This window comes from Neoarius graeffei, chromosome 8, assembly GCF_027579695.1.
Source record: "Neoarius graeffei isolate fNeoGra1 chromosome 8, fNeoGra1.pri, whole genome shotgun sequence".
Lineage (NCBI taxonomy): Eukaryota > Metazoa > Chordata > Actinopteri > Siluriformes > Ariidae > Neoarius > Neoarius graeffei.
This window is the reverse complement of record NC_083576.1, coordinates 37,107,039-37,127,495: the sequence shown is the minus strand read 5'-3', so window position 1 is coordinate 37,127,495 and position 20,457 is coordinate 37,107,039. Positions and strand designations below refer to the sequence as shown.

The 20,457-nt window shown below is 43.8% G+C and overlaps 1 protein-coding gene across 1 annotated transcript in view; it reads left to right on the top strand.

Annotated features, from left to right (window-relative positions):
* Positions 1-6,435: 6,435 nt before the first annotated feature.
* The window catches only part of atoh8 (atonal bHLH transcription factor 8), a 109,134-nt gene continuing 95,112 nt past the window's right edge, over positions 6,436-20,457 (top strand). The window contains exon 1 of the mRNA XM_060927621.1: positions 6,436-7,280. Within this exon, the coding sequence (XP_060783604.1) occupies positions 6,639-7,280 (642 nt within the window). The 5' untranslated portion in view covers positions 6,436-6,638. The remainder of the gene's footprint in view (positions 7,281-20,457) is intronic.

Here is a 20,457-nt window from a genome sequence, read left to right as displayed (position 1 = left end):
CCCTAAGGCGCATACCCTTGTTGTACAGGCGGGCTTGCCGTTCCTGGGCCTGCCACAAATTCTCCTGAGTTAGGTGGGTGAGAGTGTGGAGTTTTGCGCGCAGGTCCATAACGTATTGGATTTCGTTTTTGCTTTGTGAAGGTCCCTCCTCCCAATTTTCCCGCAGCACATCTAGGATGCCACGCGGCTTACGCCCATATAACAATTCGAACGGGGAGAACCCCGTGGAGGCTTGGGGGACAATCTCGCACTGAGAACAGCAAGGGCTCAAGCCACCTATCCCAATTACTTGCATCCTCACTTACGAATTTTTTAATAATATTCTTGAGGGTGTGGTTGAACCGTTCTACTAAACTGTCCGTTTGTGGATGATACACACTGGTGCGGATCGGCTTAATCCCCAACAACCCATACAGTTCGTGCAGTGTCCGTGACACAAATGAAGTGTCTTGATCAGTCAGAATCTCTTTCGGGATTCCAACTCGGGAGATGACACGGAAGAGTGCCTCCGCAATACTGCGTGTGGAGATATTGCGCAGAGGCACTGCTTCTGGGTATCGCGTTGCATAGTCCACCAGGACTAATATAAAGCGGTACCCTCGTGCTGACCAATCTAATGGCCCGATGAGATCCATCCCAATTCTTTCGAATGGGGTCTCGATTAGAGGTAGAGGGCGCAAAGGCGCTTTTGGAATGGCCGCTGGACTTACTAATTGGCATTCGCAGCACGCCGTACACCACCTACGGACATCGCCGCGAATCCCCGGCCAATAGAATTGTGCCATTATTTGGGCTAGTGTCTTATCCTGCCCTAGGTGTCCAGCCATGGGATTAAAGTGAGCCGCCTGGAATACCAATTCCCGGCGGCTCTTTGGAATTAACAGCTGCGTGACTCGCTCTTTCGTCTGAGTGTCCTGCGTCACTCGGTATAATCTATCCTTCATAATAGAAAAATGGGGGAAGGACGGGGTGGCGTTCGGCTGGAGTGTTTGACCATCGATTACTCTCACTTGGTCAAACGCATGTCGCAGAGTCTCGTCTCGCGATTGTTCTAATGGGAAATCCGTGAGGGATTCCCCAACAGACAGAGGAGGAGCCGGCGGCTCCTCACTCTGTCGCGGAGATGACGTAGACGGCTCTGCGACCGCAGCTCCAGCCAAAGCGACACCGAGACCTCCCCCTGTCAAATGGCAGGACCCACTCTTTACTAGGCGCGTCATTAACCCCCGAAATCCCGGCCAATCAGTCCCCAAAATTAAAGAGTGGGTAAGGCGAGGATTAACCGCCGCCTTCACTATAGATTTTTCCCATCTGAAAAATATGTGGACCGACACCAAAGGGTAGCTGTGAACATCCCCGTGCACACACAACACCTTCACCCCCTGTGTTCCCTCCAATGCCTCGTCTTGCACCAGGCTTTGGTGGATCGAGGTCTGATTGCAACCAGAATCCACCAACGCCTGATAGGTAGCCCCTTGGACACTTACCGGTATGCCATACGCTCCGGCCCGATCGAGGGCGGCCTCTGGTGCATCGGGGATCCGTACCACCGCGCCCACCTCCATTGCTGCGCACTGTTGTTGCAGGTGGCCCGGCTCCCCGCAGCGCCAGCAAACTGGCCCGGGCTTTCCCTCTGCACCGGTGCTCTGGGGCTCACTCACCTGAGGGGGGGGAGAGACAGACACAGAAGGGAGAAATTGGAGGGCACCACGGGTGCGGCGGGCCGGCTGGGGTGGAGCCGGCCCCCGTCTCCATAGTGGGGGAATGGGGCGAGGATGGGACACAGAAGGGAGGGGAAAAAGAGAGAGAGAAGAGGAGAGAAGAGAAGACGTCATCGGCTGTCCTGCCGCCGGAACAGCCGCCAAATGATCCTCCACCAGTCCTACTGCCTGATACAGCGACGCCGGGCGGTGGCACTGGACCCACTCCGCGGTTCTGGCTGGTAAGCGGGCGATGAACTGCTCCAGCACCACCTGATCGATGATTCCCTCGGCGTTGCGATCGTCGGCCCTCAGCCACTGCCAGCAGGCGTCCCGGAGCTGCTGGCCGAATGCGAACGGCCGGCCTACTTCCTCCAATCGCAGCGCGCGGAAGCGCTGGCGCTGTTGTTCTGGTGTGCGCCCCACGCGCTGGAGGACGGCCCGGCGGAGGTTGGCGTAGGCCAGCCGGCGGTCGGCGGGGAGCTGTAGCGCGGCCAGCTGTGCGGCCTCCCCCGTCAGGAGGGGGAGGAGGCGCGCCGCGCGCTGCTCCATCGGCCGCCCCGAGGCTTCGGCGACCTGTTCAAACAATGTGAGGAACGCCTCGGGGTTGTCCTGCGGGCCCATCTTGGTCACAGTGAGGGGAGACGGGCCCGCGGCCGGGGCGCTGGTGGACCCCGCCGATGCGAGAAGATGCCGGAACGCCTCGCGATCTTCCTGCTGGGCCAGCACCAGGGCTTCGCAGCGCCGCTCTTGTTCCTTTCGGAGCGTGACGAGCGCCTGGTGCTGGCTTTGCTGAGCCATGGCGAGGGCGTGGACCAGGTCGGCGAACGGGGAGGATTCCATGGGGCTGCTGGGTTGGTGCTCCACCTTTCCCGGGTTTCGGCACCACTGTAGAACGTCCCTTAGGTGTGGGTGGAGCACAGAGGACGGCAGGACAAAGCTTAAGGTAAGTAACAGGCTTTATTGCCAGACTTTTCAGTTTAACAATATTTCAGAGAAACACACACACACGCTGTGTTCTCGTCCCAGGAAGAGCTTCCCTTTGCTCTCCCTCTGCCTCCTTAAATAGGGCGCGGTTACTGGGAAGACACAAAAACACAGGTTAATTACCATCAGGTGTAGTGATTCTGCCACTCACCTTCCCTGGCTCCGCCCTCCTGTCACAGACCGGCGCTTGACCACGCCCCTGCTGCCACAATGACACATAAAAAATCTTGAATCTTGAACAGGATAAGTGGCTACAGATGATGGATGATTGTACAGCATCCATCTTTAATTAAAAAAAAAAACCACTAGAATTTGGAGCACAAGTTTTAATTTTCTTTGGGTTTTCTGAAATCAACACAGGGTCAAAATTATACATACATGGTCAAAAATTTACATACGTTCACTTAGATTATTAATTCAGAGATGCTGAAACTTCCAAAATGTCTCTTATTTTGCCAAGGCTGAGGTCTCTTAACTTCCTGTTAGTGATCATGACTGACTACAGCTGGTAGCTTCCCTGTGTCTTCATAAAAAGGGTTTGTTTACAGCACTCATTAGATTGACCAACACACAGTAAAATGGGAAAGTCCAAGGAGCTTAGTGCAGATCTGAGAAAGAGGCTCACAGATGTGCACAACTCGGGAATGTCTCTTGGAGCCATTTCTAAACTATTGTAAATTCCAAAATCAGTTCAAACAATTGTATCAACATTATTGTGAGGTGTAGTCACTTTGCCAAGCCACTTTGCTTCAAGAAAACCCAAACTGTCACCCTCAGATGAAAGGAAATTGGTTTGGATGGTCAGAAACAACCTGGGAACCACCATAGCACAGTCCTGCCATGAACTGGAAGCTGATGGATCACTGTCTATAGTTCAGATCACCATGGACTTAGGCCCTGTCCACACGACAACGGATTCAGGTGACTCCGATACAATTGCTTATCGTTTAGGCCTGGCGTCCACACGGCACCGGCGTTTTGGGTGCCCAAAATGCAATCTTTTTGAGAACGGGTTCCAGAGTGGAAAGATCTGGCAACGTTGCCATTGTGAAGTCGTCTGGATGAGTAGAACGGATTTGTTTACGATGACATCACAACCACATGACTGTGAGTGCTTCACGCCGGGTAGAACTGTAACGAACTCGATGCGAGTTGTCAACAAATCCTATAACTTGGTTCATGAAACGCGCTTACAAAATATTTTCACTGTGAATATTTATTGTGTAATGGTGCAAAGAGAGAGAGAGAGAGAGAGAGAGAGAGACTCTGCCCTTAGGGCAGAGTCAATCCTGCCAGCAAAAATAGGGAAAAAAAGGAGCGATCTCACCTCTTCAGATGTTGGTTTTAGTCCTACAATACATTCCTCAAAAAGGGCGTAGAAGAGCAAATTAATCCATCAACGTGTAGCGTTCAATTTATTCCGGACCATTAAAGACGCCGCCTTCCGCGTAGAATCATACGTCATCCTCGCCGCCATATTGGATAGGTCAAAGCGGAGAATAAAGATTCATGTGCTGCGTTTAACTGTACCAACTGGTTTACCGTCCAAACGAGATCACATGGGATTACCTTTCACAGGTGAGAAACAACAAATTAATCCATCAACGTGTAGCATTCAATTTATTCCGGACCATTAAAGACGCCGCCTTCCGCGTAGAACCATACGTCATCCTCGCCGCCATATTGGATAGGTCAAAGCGGAGAATAAAGATTAGCTGCGTTTAACTGTACCAACAGGTTTGCCGTCCAAATGAGATCACATGGAATTACCTTTCACAGGTGAGACTGGAAAAATACTTTTCATTGTATTTGGTCATTATAATGTAATTTTACGAACAGATTTTCCTGACTTTGTGGCTAATATGAAGTCTCGCGCATAATAGTTTATGTGCATGCGTCCTTACTTCTTCTATTGTTCTGGTGTCTCCGAAGGGACCGTCTTACAGCGCCCCTAGAGGTGTGGCATGTGTATTGCATTGTTTTCAGCAAGTGTTGCGTTGCCATATGGACCTGATATTTGACTGATCGTTGCCCATTTGGACGCGATATATTTTTAAATAACATCTCGTTGCCGTTGTCGTGTGGATGTAGCCTAAGAGGCTGCTATCCAAGAAATCACCCCCTGCTCCAAAATTGACACCTTCAAGCTTAACTAAATTTTGAAGCTGACCACATGGACAAAGAAAAAGCCTTCTGGAGGAAAGCTGTATGGTCACATGAGACAAAAATTGAGTTGGTTGGCCACAATGACCACCATGTACAGAGGGGCACTGTACCAGCTGCTGGTGGTGGTAGGATCATCATGCTCTGGGGCTGTTTTACTGCCAGTGGAAGTGGTTCATTGCACAAAGTGGATGGAATAATGAAGAAAGAGGACTACCTCAGAATTCTTCAGCACAAACCATCAGAAACTTGAACACAACCTGGGACTTATAACAGGACAATGGACCCAAACACACATCAGAGCTGGTTGTGGAGGATAAAGCAGGCTAACAACAAATCCTGACTTCAACCTTACTGAATATATATGGACCATGCTTATAAGTCGAGTCCATGCCAAGAAAAAAAAATTAATTGAACTCTAGCAATTCTACCATGAAGAGTCATGAAATATCTAACCAGAATTCTGCCAGAAGGTTGTTCATGGTAAACAAAAATGTTTGGCCAAAGTGAATCTTGCAAAGAGACATTTTACCCAAATATTAGGTGTGCTGTATGTATATTTTTGACCCTGTATGGATAATTTTGACCCTGTATTGATTTCAGAAAACCCAAAGAAAATTAAAACTTGGGCACCAAATTCTAGTGTTTTTTTTTTTTAAAGATGTACACTGTACAATCATTCTGCCACAAAAAGAACAGTTCAAAGAAATTACTGAAAGCCCAAATATTGCCATGACATTCATCTCCAAGATGACATTCATGTCACTATATGTAAACCTCTGACCGCAACTGTATGTCTGTATGTATGTATATTACACACACAATATTTTAGAAATATATATTATATATATTGTGTGTGTGTATATATGTGTGTGTGTGTGTGTATACACACACTATATATATATATATATATATATATATATATATATATATATATATATATATATATATATACACACACACACACGCGCGCATACACACACACGCGCATACACACACATATTATATATATATATATATATATATATATATATATTGTGTATATATCAAGTAGTCAAGTGAAGTCAACTTTATTGTCAAATATGCTATACATGCTCGACATACAGCACAGATGAAATTACAGTCCTCTCTGACCCACGGTGCAAACAGGCAATGCAATAAATAAAAATAGAACAATTGAAATAAACAATACAAACAGTGTGTATATATATATATATATATATATATATATATATATATATATATTATTTATACAAACTATATATATATATATATATATATATATATATATATATATATATATATATTGTGCATATATTCCCGTTAATATATTACACCCTGTATAACGTCCGTATGGCTTGGTTATGCAAAAATGGCACACCTACGACAGTGCAAAACTAAAAAGGCAATTCAGACACCAAACATTTCTCAGACGAAGAAATAAAAACATTATATGAACTTTCTTTGGCCAGACTACAGTTGTCCTTTGTAAGGGTGTCCGGCCTGAGCCACATCACGGGGAAGCCTTATTTATTTTGGGCAGTCTCCTCCTGCAGGCGGGGTAACGGTCTCGCCAGCAGGGGCTTTTATGTAAATACGGATGAAGAATGCTGGCAATGCCTGCTCGACTTCAGACTCAGAAAGCACGGAAAACAACAGCGTGTTCTTGTTACAACAGAGCATTGATTTCTTTCTGACTTATGCCAGTACTGGAGGGATAACTAGCAACAGCTGTAGGAAATTTACAAGATTGTTTGTTTGTTATACGCAGACTGTCGGTCATCGGAAATGAAGAACAGTCATGTAAACATGGATCGGTGTAATCCAACAGATGGATGTAAGAAGTTTAAACGAAAGGTTCGAGATTCTGTTAAACATGAGGAAAAGAGCTTACATGACTCTGAAAAAAGCATGGACTCAGTGGGACCTTTGCTGGGGGAGGTTTATGGAAAAACACGCAAAAAAAAGTTACCCCATTTTGATCCAACTGGAAAATACATCCGACAACCGGACATTTTAAATACTGCTCTTGATATGAAAATGTATACTTTACCATCTTTGACTAGGAATGAAACGGAAACACCACTATGGACGATTTCGGAGACATCGGTTAAAAACAGAAACGACATAACATCCCTGCAAGTTTCAGTCTTCGATAATCAGCAAGCGTTTCCAACAAATTATCCACCAGAATCGCGTATTCTGTTGTGCAAACGCTCTGAAACATCTCTCTGCTCAACCTCTCGGGGTTCATACCTCCATAACAGTGTTGACCCGACCGACTCACTTCGGAAACGATCGGAAGAGCAGCCCCCTGGCGTCGTTACAGAGATCAAAGCAATTCAGCAGACACGAAGACTCCTGGCAAATGCTCGAGAGAGGACCCGGGTGCATACGATCAGTGCAGCATTTGAGGCTCTACGAAAGCAGGTATCCCTATTTTATTTAGCATTTGGGGGGCGATATCACTGATTAATGTAGGTAAGCAAGTCAGTTGCCACCTTTCAGGAAAGCCAATTTAAGCTTTCTGAAAGACTGCATATCAATATATTTGTTGAATTAGCTTAAAGTCTGGGCTTCCTCGGATTGATTTATATTCTATAGTGCAGGTTTTTAAGTTCATTTGTGCTTTGTAAAGCTTCTCTTCATCTTCATTAAATTTAGAGCCCTTAAAGGGTACCCCCAGCAAAAAATAAACATAGGCTCGAAAAATTACACATTTTGCACAAATGCGTTTTTGACTACCCTGTATTGTCACACTGTGTTGCATACAGCACTGCTTTAAAATTCTTTTGTATTCCTGCTCACTCAAGGGCACAGCCATATTGCTATTTTGTGGGCAGTGTCTGACACAGTGTTGTTTATAGAGTTCCTGTATCTTGACTGACTTGCTGCTCCTAACACCACGATGTAGCCGGATGTACAAAACATTGTTGAAAAATGCCAAAGTGCAAAGCCTACGGTTGCAAAAATAATAAACGTCATAATAAGGGAAAACGTTTTTTCTATGTTCCATTGCCAACAACCAAGCAACATAAATGACTTGATAAACAGTGGCTACACAACATGGGAACAGTTCACACTTTAGAAACACTCTCCTTTGGTAGAAATTCTGTTGTTTGCAAGGACCATTTTGAGCCCAATTGCGTGAAAGGAATCTACAGGCCAAGCTCTTGGGCTATGCAGGTCGTGTTAGACTCAGACCCGGTGCTGTGCCAACAATATTCCGACGCCGTCCATGGAAAAGGCCTGCATGCTTGCATGCAGGCCATGCAAGCCAATTACGTAGAATGGTATAGACATTCAAAGCATATACACAGTGGTGCTTGAAAGTTTGTGAACCCTTTAGAATTTTTATATTTCTGCATAAATATGATCTAAAACATCAGATTTTCACACAAGTCCTAAAAGTAGATAAAGATAACCCAGTTAAACAAATGAGACAAAAATATTATACTTGGTCACATGTATTGAGGAAAATTATCCAATATTACATATCTGTGAGTGGCAAAAGTATGTGAACCTTTGCTTTCAATATCTGGTGTGACCCCCGTGTGCAGCAATAACTGCAACTAAATGTTTCCGGTAACTGTTGATCAGTCCTGCACACCGGCTTGGAGGAATTTTAGCCCATTCCTTCATACAGAACAGCTTCAACTCTCAGATGTTGGTGGGTTTTCTCACATGAACTGCTCGCTTCAGGTCATTCCAGAACATTTCGATTGGATTAAGGTCAGGACTTCGACTTGGCCATTCCAAAACATATTAACTTTATTCTTCTTTAACCATTCTTTAGTAGAATGACTTGTGTGCTTAGGGTCGTTGTCTTGCTGCATGACCCACCTTCTCTTGAGATTCAGTTCATGGACAGATGTCCTGACATTTTCCTTTAGAATTCGCTGGTATATTTCAGAATTCATTGTTCCATCAATAATGGCAAGCTGTCCTGGCCCAGATGCAGCAAAACAGGCCCAAACCATGATCTTACCACCACCGTGTTTCACAGATGGGATAAGGTTCTTATGCTGAAATGCAGTGTTTTCCTTTCTCCAAACATAACGCTTCTCATTTAAACCAAAAAGTTCTATTTTGGTCTCATCTGTCCACAAAACATTTTTCTAATAGCCTTCTGGCTTGTCCACGTGATCTTTAGCAAACTGCAGACAAACAGCAATGTTCTTTTTGGAGAGCAGTGGCTTTCTCCTTGCAACCCTGCCATGCACACCATTGTTGTTCAGTGTTCTCCTGATGGTAGACTCATGAACATTAACATTAGCCAATGTGAGAGAGGCCTTCAGTTGCTTAGAAGTTACCCTGGGGTTCTTTGTGACCTCACTGACTATTGCATGCCTTGCTCTTAGAGTGATCTTTGTTGGCCGACCACTCCCGGGGAGGGTAACAATGGTCTTGAATTTCCTCCATTTGTACACAATCTGTCTGACTGTGGATTGGTGGAGTCCAAACTCTTTAGAGATGGTTTTGTAACCTTTTCCAGCCTGATGAGCATGAACAACGCTTTTTCTGAGGTCCTCAGAAATCTCCTTTGTTTGTGCCATGATACACTTCCACAAATGTGTTGTGAAGAGCAGACTTTAATAGAGCCCTGTTCTTTAAATAAAACAGGGTGCCCACTCACACCTGATTGTCATCCCATTGATTGAAAACATCTGCCTCTAATTTCACCTTCAAATTAATTGCTATGTTTTAGGTCATATTTGTGCAGAAATATAGAAAATTCTAAAGGGTTCACAAACTTTCAAGCACCACTGTGTTGTGTGTGTGTGTGTGTGTGTGTGTGTGTGTGTGTTTATTCTATCCACATTCACTGGATAGGAGCAATCACGCACTCTGATTAGCTACTCTACTACTAGGATATCAGCTCATATAATGGCAGAGCATGTTGCTGAACCAACCGAGGATGAAAGAAAAACTCTACTCGAAAATAAAACCCCAAAAAATTGTTATCCAGTATTTAAAAGAAACAGAAATAGCTAAAAGAATAAATATAATATATAAGTCAAAGTCCCTTCCCACGCCATGTGGCACATAGGGCGGCGCCGATCTCCGTTTCCGTAGCCCTCGGCCTCTTGCCTATTACATAGCTAGGGTTACAGTGGGGTGCTAGTCCTCTGGTAACCGCGAGAGTTTGACTCCCCACTCATATATATAAAATTATTTCTCCCCCCCCAAATCTCCTTTTCCACACTCCAACCCACTCGGTGGCAGTAATGCACCTTTAAGTTGGTTTGCCAACTGCCGAAAAACCCTAGCCTGGGGCCGCCCATCCTAAACACGAGGGCCTGTTGCGAGCTTAGTCTGGCCAGGCAAGCTATCTACAGCTCTTTCAAGCTCCTGAAAAATCGGGAACCAATCAACTTTGAGCATCTCCAACGGCCCTGGGTAGAGGCGTGTTCAAGGCACTGACGTAGTAGAACTGCGACCGGAAGCCATAGATTGTTTACAGAATCTATGCCGGAAGCGCTTCATTCACGCTTCCGCATCTATTACGCATAGATGCTGTATTGAAAGCATTCAATGGGAAGTTCTCATTGAAAACGGAGCAAAGAGCAGCCCTGGAGGTATTTATTGAAAGGAAGGACGTTTTCGCCTTGCTCCTGACCGGCTTCAGTAAGAGTTTAATCTACCAGTTAGCCCCGTCGCGTCGCATACGTCAGAGGAAAGAGTGATGTGATTGGTTTAAGCTTCGTCACAGCCTTTTCTGGCTTCGACCAGTAGCAAACTGAGGCATTTCAGGGAGGCGGGTCAACCACGGGCTCTGGGAAACGGTTGGGCTTAATATCTTGGCCAGACCAATAGCTCGGAGAGCTTTGAAGTCGCATTAGCCAGACTAGAAAAACCCTAAAGAAGAAGAAGAAACCTTCACAAAAATAAAAGAAGCAACAAAATATGGAATAAAAGTATTTTATGGTAAGAATGTATCTTTTTTATTTTTCAAATATTATTATTAAAGCATTTTTCACAATTTACTGTCATTTCACCTGTTTGTTTACATTCTCAGTGGAAATGAATTTGTTGCATGTTTTGTATCAAGTTTTTATTTATCAAATTTGCAAAAAATAAAAATGCTCAGTTTCTCAAAATCCAGTGACGGTTGATAGAATAAAACAGTTATTCCACTCAGTCTCCTCGTACATGGCTTATAGCCAACTCGGTGCTACGCGCCTTGTTGGCGGCTATCAGCTCATGTACGACTCAATTTCATGGAATAGCTGTTTTTTTATATAGAAAAAATATGGGTCCATTTCAGAAACTGGTCTCTCATTTGGGACATTATGGTCAAAAAAAAATTTTCTCATCTCGTTATCTCTAGCCGCTTTATCCTGTTCTACAGGGTCGCAGGCAAGCTGGAACCTATCCTTGCTGACTAGGGGCAAAAGTTGGGGTACACCCTGGACAAGTCGCCGGGTCATCATTGGGCTGACACACAGACAACCATTCACACTCACATTCACACCTACGGTCAATTTAGACTCACTAGTTAACCTAACCTGCATGTCTTTGGACTGTGGGGGAAACCAGAGCACCCGGAGGAAACCCACGCGGACACGGGGAGAACATGCAAACTCCGCACAGAAAGGCCCTCGCCGGCCACAGGGCTCGAACCCGGACCTTCTTGCTGTGAGGCAACAGCGCTAACCACTACACCACCGTGCCGCCCTTGCCTTATACTGCAAGACTAAAATAAAATAAAACTGTCAAAACTCACCTTTTCACTGATAACGTCCGAACAGATCACTCGTGTAACAGAAAGACCGCAAATGGAAGCATGATCAACTTCTAACTGTTGGAGTGCAAAATTCCATTCTACACATGCAAATTGTTAATGTGTGTCCTTCCCCGCACACAAATAACACGCTACGGTAAAAAATAGACCACAACTCATTTTATAGCTCAGAAATTCATACAAGACCAGCTACCATTGTAACATATTCTGTAAGAAACATATTCTATACCTAACTTTCAGCTTTTGTTTTAAAAAACAAAATCGCAGATTTATTTTTTTTAAACTTTGTTTATTGGGTTTTGCAGACGTATACAATTGTATTGAAACATTTACAAAAAGTTAAGTATACATTCTTTTTAGACAAAAAAAAAAAATTTAAAAAAGGGACAGGCACATCAGTCAGGTAACAGTAAACAGCAATAGACATAGCAACAGACATCCCAAGTCAGAGTAATGGCACCTCTCTTAGCTGCCTCAGTCGTGTCAGTCAGTCAGGGGCGAGTGAAAGATCTGTCCTCATAACGAATTGAAAGAATGGGCCCCATAATTTCCCAAATTTACTGGAGCAGCCAGTCAAAGACAGTCTAATTTTCTCCAACTTCAGAAAATAAAGGGCGTCCCTAATCCAGTGGGCGTGACTGGGCGGAATCGTTGATTTCCAATTAATTACAATTAATCTTCTGGCTAGCAAGGTAGCAAAAGCAAGTACATCCTTTTTGGACTTAGAAAGGGAAGGGGAAGGGGGGGCAACCCCAAACAGTGCACTCAGAGAATTTGGTTTTATTTTTTCCCCAACTACCTCTGACAGGGTATTAAAAATCTCAAGCCAATAATTATGTAGAAATGGACAATGCCAGAACATATGTATAAGGTTTGCAGGAGATTGCTGACACCTATCACAAGTTGGAATTACACCATCATAAATTTTAGCCAGTCGAGCCTTAGTGTAATAGGTACGGTGTATAACTTTACACTGAATAAGACTGTGTCTAGCGCAAATAGAAGATTTATGTATCCATCTCAAAATCTCTGTCCAGACTTCCTCTGATATCTCCACCCCCAGGTCCTCCTCCCAGAGTGACTTTCTTAAGCCTAGGGGCTCTGAACATAAAAGATTAATTTGATTATAGATATATGAGAGAGAGCCTTTAAGAGTAGGAATTGGCATCAGGAAGCCATCCAAAGCAGAGTCAGAGGGTAAATCAGGAAAGCTAGGGAATGTGCCCTGAACAAAACTGCGTACTTGTAAATATCTAAAGAAGTGCTGCTTAGGAAGTGAGAATTTAACTAAAAGTTGCTGAAAAGAAGCAAAAACATTACCAATATACAGGTCTTTGAAGTTATGAATACCAAGATTTGTCCACCTGAAGAAAACACTGTCTATGAGGGAAGGAGGAAAAGCATGGTTAGCCGCTAGTGGTGCATAAATAGAGGATGTCTGTAGGCCAAAGTGGCGCTTAAACTGGACCCAAATCCTAAGTGAGGCCTTAACAATCACATTCTTGGTGTACGGAAAAGTGGAGGAGTGGATAGGGGAGTGCACTAGGGCTTTCAAGGTCACTGGTTTTGCTGAACTTACCTCCATAACCAGCCATGCTGGGGGAAGATCAAAAGCCTCATATTGAAGCCAGTGCTTAAGAATCCTGATATTGGTGGCCCAATAATAGAACCTAAAATTTGGCAGGGCCAGCCCTCCCAGTGGCTTCGGCCTTTGCAAATATTGTTTGCGCAGTCTAGGAACCTTCTGGTTCCAGATAAATTCAGAGATCAGGCTATCTAGTTTATGGAAAAAAGACTGAGGGAGGAAGAGTGGTACGCACTGGAATAGGTAGGAGAGTTTTGGGAGTACATTAATTTTAACAGAGTTGACACGTGCAATCAAAGACATATTAAGCAGAGACCATTGTTCAAAGTCTTTCTGGATTCGGGTCAGTAGGGGGACAAAGTTAGCTTTGTAGAGGTCTTCAAATTTGTGCGTAACATGAATACCAAACTGAGGTTTGAGGAGTTGACAGCCCTTCTTCCCAGTGAAGTTTTGGAACGAGTCTCTGATCTCACTGAGAAGGCACAGCTTTCACAACACACCAAAGGTAAGGAACGACAGATGCGCAAATTTCAAAAAATTGCTGTCTAAAACCACCTCCTCCGGCAAGACAGAAGGGCTGACTTGGAGGAAGAAATCTGACCAGGCTACGCAACCGGACATAGAAGAGAAATGGGTGAAGAACTTATCCGACAGGGTACTCACCCAACCAGAGAGAGAGGTCTTATCCAAGGGTCTTAACTTTGCAGTTTCACCTGAGCGGATACCGGTAGTAGAACTCATCACAGCCACAGAGACAGCCATCAGGAACAACAACCTGACCAACACGGAGTCAGAACAACTTAGACTGAAGATATCAGCTGCTTTATCCAGTGCGAAAGCACCCCCCTCCAACCTCACCAGCCAAGAAAGGAGGGCTCTTACAGTGCTTCAAAGAGACCAGAACATCACCATCCTTCCTGCTGACAAAGGGAGATGCACAGTGGTGCTAAACACAGCGGACTACCACTCCAGGATGACCAGTCTCCTCAGTGATACAACCACTTATGAAACATTGAGGAGGGACCCCACAAGTGGTTACAAAAGGAAAGTTGTTAGCTGTTTGCAACAACTAGAAAAGGACCAAGCCATCAACCGATCTCTTTACTACAGATTGTACCCTGGGGAAGCCGTGCCTCTCAGACTCCCCAAGATTCACAAAGAAGGAGCTCCTCTCAGACCTATTATCAGCAGTATAAACTCGGTCACATATAACATTGCTAAACACCTAGCCACCATCTTGGCTCCTCTAGTTGGTAATACACCATATCATGTCAAAAATTCCCAAGATTTTGCTTCTAAAGTTACAGACCTCAAACTAGATGCAGATGAAACCATGGTTTCCTACGATGTCACTTCTCTGTTCACCTGCATTCCCACCACAGAAGCAGTCAGATCTGTAAGAAAATGACTCCTTCAGAATAGCTCCTTACTGGATAGAACGAAACTCACCACGGATCAGATTTGCACCCTGCTTGACCTTTGCCTGACTACCACTTATTTCCAGTTTAATGAAAGTTTCTACAGACAGAAGCATGGATGCACCATGGGATCACCAGTGTCCCCTATTGTGGCCAATTTATACATGGAGGAAGTGGAACATATAGCTTTGACCACTTTTGCAGGAGTTGCTCCCAGCCATTGGTTTAGATACGTGGATGATACCTGGGTTAAAATCAAAATCCATGAGGTGGAAGCTTTCTTGAAACACATCAATGCAGTGGATAGCAACATCAACTTCACTCGGGAGGATGTCAGTGGGAATAATCTAGCCTTCTTGGATTGTGATGTACACATTAGACAAGACAGAAGCCTTAGTATCAAGGTCTACTGGAAACCCACACACACAGACCAGTACCTACTTTTCGACTCTCACCACCCACTGGAACATAAATTGGGGGTCATTAGGACCTTGCAACACAAGGCTCAGAACATTCCTACAACATTAGAGGGAAAAGAGAAGGAGCAGAATCATATCAAGAAAGCACTTCAGAATTGCGGTTATACCAACTGGGCTTTCCTAAAGAGCATAAAAAGGAACATAACTGACAAGGATGATAACAGGAACAAACGCAAGAACATTGTCATTCCCTACATTTCTGGTCTATCCAAGAAACTCAGGAGGATCTTCTACAAACACAACATTTCGGTACATTTCAGACCCAGTAACACCCTGAAGCAGAAACTGGTCCACCCTAAGGACAGAATACCCAGACACAAACAGGACAACGTAGTGTATGCAATTCAGTGCAGTGATGATTGCACGGATTCGTGTATTGGGGAGACGAAACAACCGCTATACAGGCGCTTGGCCCAACACAGGAGAGCCAGCTCCTCAGGCCAGGACTCGGCTGTCTACATTCATCTTAACAACAAAGGACACTCATTTCAGGATTGTAACGTACGCATTTTAGCCAGAGAGGATTGTTGGTATGAGCGAGGAGTTAAAGAAGCCATTTTTGTCAACCTGGAACGGCCATCACTGAACAGAGGTGGGGGTCTAAGACATCATTTGTCAAACATCTACAAGGCGGTCTTGGACACTCTTCCCAGATGGCTGGGTGTACGCCAGGACCCAGCTGTTTTCGGTGACTCACAGGAGGACAGAGGGAGTCAGATTGCCATTGATCACCCTAACGGGCAATCCTTTGATCACCCTAATGACTCGCCGTTCACACCCAGCCTCCAGTGACCCACACCAACATGATGCCTCAATGACACCTTAGATGAGCTGGTCATCAGAATTCTGATTCTGATTCTGATCCAGGAGAAGATAAATATCTGATACTCCCTATTAGTCAGACAGAACTGAGGAAGCCTTTTGGATGAGAGGTGAAACGTTTTCAAGAATTTTCAAGCAAGTCCAGTTGCCCATTTCTACCACCCACAGTTTACTATGACCTGGATGATTGAGAATCTTCACAGACATGAATACCAAGATATACAAAACTATGTTGAGCAACTTTAAAGGGAAAGTTTTCCAAGGGATACTTCTTAGCAGCGGGGTTAATGGGAAATATCTCGCTTTTGTTTAAATTTAATTTATATCCAGAAATTTGACCAAATGAATGAAGAGTGGCAAGAGCAGCGGGAACTGAGGCAGGCAGGTTGGAAACATATAAAAGTAGGTCATCTGCATAAAGGGAAACTCTCAGCTGAATATCATTTCTAAATATGCCTGTAATAAGGTGGTTGGACCGAAGGGCTATCGAGAGAGGTTCAATCATGATTGCGAATAATAGAGGGCTCAAAGGGCAACCCTGTCTAGTAGAGCGATATAGGCGAAAATATTTTGATTGGATATTATTCGTCCTGATTGAGGCTTGTGGGGCTGAATAAAGCAACTTAATCCATGAAATAAAACTACTCTTAAAACCAAATTTCTCCAAGACATAGAGGTAATCCCACTCAACTCTGTCAAATGCCTTTTCAGCGTCTAATGATATCACAGCTTCGTGGGTGTCAGAAGAGGAGACATTGTGAAGTACAGTGAACAAATGTCTAAGGTTAGAGAAGGAGTGCCTATTTCGAATGAACCCCGTTTGGTCCAAGGAAACGATGGAAGGGAGGATGGATTCCAGACATAATGCTAATAGTTTAGATAACAATTTAACATCAACATTCAATAAACTTATTGGACGATAAGAGGTGCAGGCTAACAGGTCCTTGCCTTTTTTTTAGGAGAAGGGAAATGGAGGCTTGATTGAGAGTTTGGGGAAGGCGGCCGGATTCAAATGATTCATTGAACATTTCCAATAACAAAGGGGCAAGCTTGTGCCAAAACTTTTGGAAAAATTTGGAAGGAAAGCCATGTGGCCTAGGGCTTTTCCCATTTTGCAGAGATGATGCAGCTGTATTAAGTTCAGCGATAGTAATTGGCCTCTCTTAACTTTTCCGCAGCTGGTTGATCGAGTGAGGGACTGTCCAAATTTTCAAAGAAACTGTCAAAATCGGGAGTGGTATCTTGATCAGATGAATAGAGAGACACATAAAATTCCTTAAACACATTATTAATTTCCATGGGTTCAGTGGTGATATGCAAATTAGTCTGAATTTGTGGGATATGGTGAGATGTAGATGCCTGACGTAATTGGTGTGCTAACAATTTACTAGCCTTATCTCCATGCTCATAAAACTGGGACTTCGTTTGTAGGAGAAGTTCAGTGGTACAGTGTGTCGTTAGGGCATCGAATTCTGACTGTAGACAGAAGCGCTCTTTATATAGCTCTGGAGTTTTGTAAGTAACGTACAACCTGTCGAGTTCAGATATGTGTTGCGTCAGCTTGGTTAATTTCTCCCTCCCGAGTTTCTTCTCATATCCTGCGTAGGAGATTATCTCCCCCCCCGATGTATGCCTTTAAGGCCTCCCAAAGTACTGAGGCAGAAACATCAGGTGTTTTATTCAAGCTCACAAAGAAGTCAATTTGTTGTGAGACAAAGTTAACAAAATCCTCATTTAAAAGAAGGCGTGTATTAAGATGCCATGGCACACGCATATTAAAGCTCTTAATGCAAATATCCATAGAAATAGGGGCATGATCGGAAATAACAATAGCATCATATTTACAATTAGATACCGATGAGAGAAATCTATTATCAACCAAAAAATAGTCAATGCGGGTGAAAGTGTGATGGACATGAGAGAAAAATGAATATTCCCTCTTAGAAGGGTTACAAAAGCGCCAGACGTCGGTGACAGCAAATTCCTCCATAAAGGACTGGATTACCTTAGCCAATTTCAATGGAGCGCAAGCTCTGAGGGAGGAATGGTCCAGCTGAGGGTCAAGCCAGCAATTAAAGTCTCCACCTAGTATTAAATGGTGTGATGACAAATCAGGGAGAGTTAGAAAAAGGTGTTTAAAGAAAGCATCATCATCAAACTTGGGAGCATAAATATTAGCCAAGACCACCTGGGTGTTATGAATCTGACCAGCAACTATAACAAATCTCCCGTTAGGGTCAGAGATCGTACTTGAATGCACAAAGGGAACAGATTTATGTAACAAGATAGCTGCACACCTAGATTTGCCTTGAAATGAGGAATGATAAGCCTGACCTACCCATCCCCTCCTCAATTTAGAGTGATCCGAGACCTTGAGGTGAGTCTCTTGCAAAAAAATTACATGGGCCCCAAGATGGTGCAGTATCTTACTTCGTTATATAGGATTATTGAGCCCTTTGCAGTTAAAACTCGTGAATCTAATGTCACACCCACTGGATGATGATGTTACATTAGATGGGATCATGGCTAGGTAACAGTAGTATTATGTAATAGTGACGATCTGAAGTAAAACTGAAAGCAAAAACTTGACTGATATAAAACAGAAAGAAAGAAAAACAGAAACATATGCTGTGTTCACACTTATACCGGTATGAAAGTGGTATAACTGTATCGATACAAAGTATACCAGTACAGTTTAGTGCATCTGTCCACACTAGCGAGAAATGTTTGCGGTTTTCTTTCACGGTAGTTCAAATGCGCGTGCGCAAAATGTTTCCGTGGTTACCAAGTAACTTCCTTCCGAGAGTATATGGCATCCGTTATTTCGAGATCTCGAGAAAACAAAACAATTATTCCGTGATCTCGAGAAAACAAAACAATTATTTCATGATCTCAGCTGGATCACTGTATCTCCGTCGGTAGAGACGAAGCCGGGCCAGTCTTCTGCGGAGGTGCCGCGGACTAATTTTGAAGTTATCCCTTATTAAAAGACTTAATGCAATCTCTCCCTGTGTCAACCCCTGATCAAAATATTGCCTTATTAGGTGATCGATTATTCCAGATATTCTAATGACCAAAGTTGCGTCTATACAGAATGAGAAATAGCCCCAAAGTCAGCATATCACAAGTCTCTTGGCGTACCTGAATGAACCATTTCTCAGCTGTTTACTTGAGATCATGAAATAATTGTTTTGTTTTCTCGAGATCACGGAATAATTGTTTTTTCTCGAGATCTCGAAATAACGGTTTTGTTTTCTCGAGATTTCGAATTAGTTGTGTTGTTTTCTTGATGTCCTGAATTAATTATGTCGTTATCTCGGGATAACAAGGTGAATAAAAAAAAAGGATTATATGAAGGGCCTCTCTCGGCTTCCGTACGGATGAAACAACGTGTGTGTGCTTTTTGTTGTCAATGTACAGTCTGTACATTGACAACAAATCATTTATTCAGTCGAATCGTATAAAATGCGCGAGGCAGTTGAGAAAGAAACAAACGAATCTCCGTTCTTCACCATTTTATTCAGCGAAGACATCGATTGAGGTGTGTGACTTTGCGCATTATATTTGTATCGATACAGAGCCGCTTCATCTGTCCACACTACAGTGAAGTGCTACAGTACCGATACTGTACCGGTACAAAACCCATACATTTGTGGGTTTTGTACCGAAACAGTTATACCGCTACAGTACCGGTATAGTTGCTAGTGTGGACAGGTGTTGCGGTACGAAAGTAGTTTCGTATCGGTACAAAATCCCTAGTGTGGACAGGGTAATACATAACACACACATACCTTTCCCTTCCCACCCACACAAACTGTAGCAGAAGCATCCCCCCAAACGAGATGCGCGCAAAGTACCCCCTTAAGCAACCAATCTGTCACACCTCTTATCATTCTGAAGAAAGCCTATACCAAACACCTAATGAACTACAACCCCGATTCCAAAAAAGTTGGGACAAGGTACAAATTGTAAATAAAAACGGAATGCAATGATGTGGAAGTTTCAAAATTCCATATTTTATTCAGAATAGAACATAGATACATATCAAATGTTTAAACTGAGAAAATGTATCATTTAAAGAGAAAAATTAGGTGATTTTAAATTTCATGACAACAACACATCTCAAAAAAGTTGGGACAAGGCCATATTTACCACTGTGAGACATCCCCTTTTCTCTTTACAACAGTCTGTAAACGTCTGGGGACTGAGGAGACAAGTTGCTCAAGTTTAGGGATAGGAATGTTAACCCATTCTTGTCTAATGTAGGATTCTAGTTGCTCAACTGTCTTAGGTCTTTTTTGTCGTATCTTCCATTTTATGATGCGCCAAATGTTTTCTATGGGTGAAAGATCTGGACTGCAGGCTGGCCAGTTCAGTACCTGGACCCTTCTTCTACGCAGCCATGATGCTGTAATTGATGCAGTATGTGGTTTGGCATTGTCATGTTGGAAAATGCAAGGTCTTCCCTGAAAGAGACGTCGTCTGGATGGGAGCATATGTTGCTCTAGAACCTGGATATACCTTTCAGCATTGATGGTGTCTTTCCAGATGTGTAAGC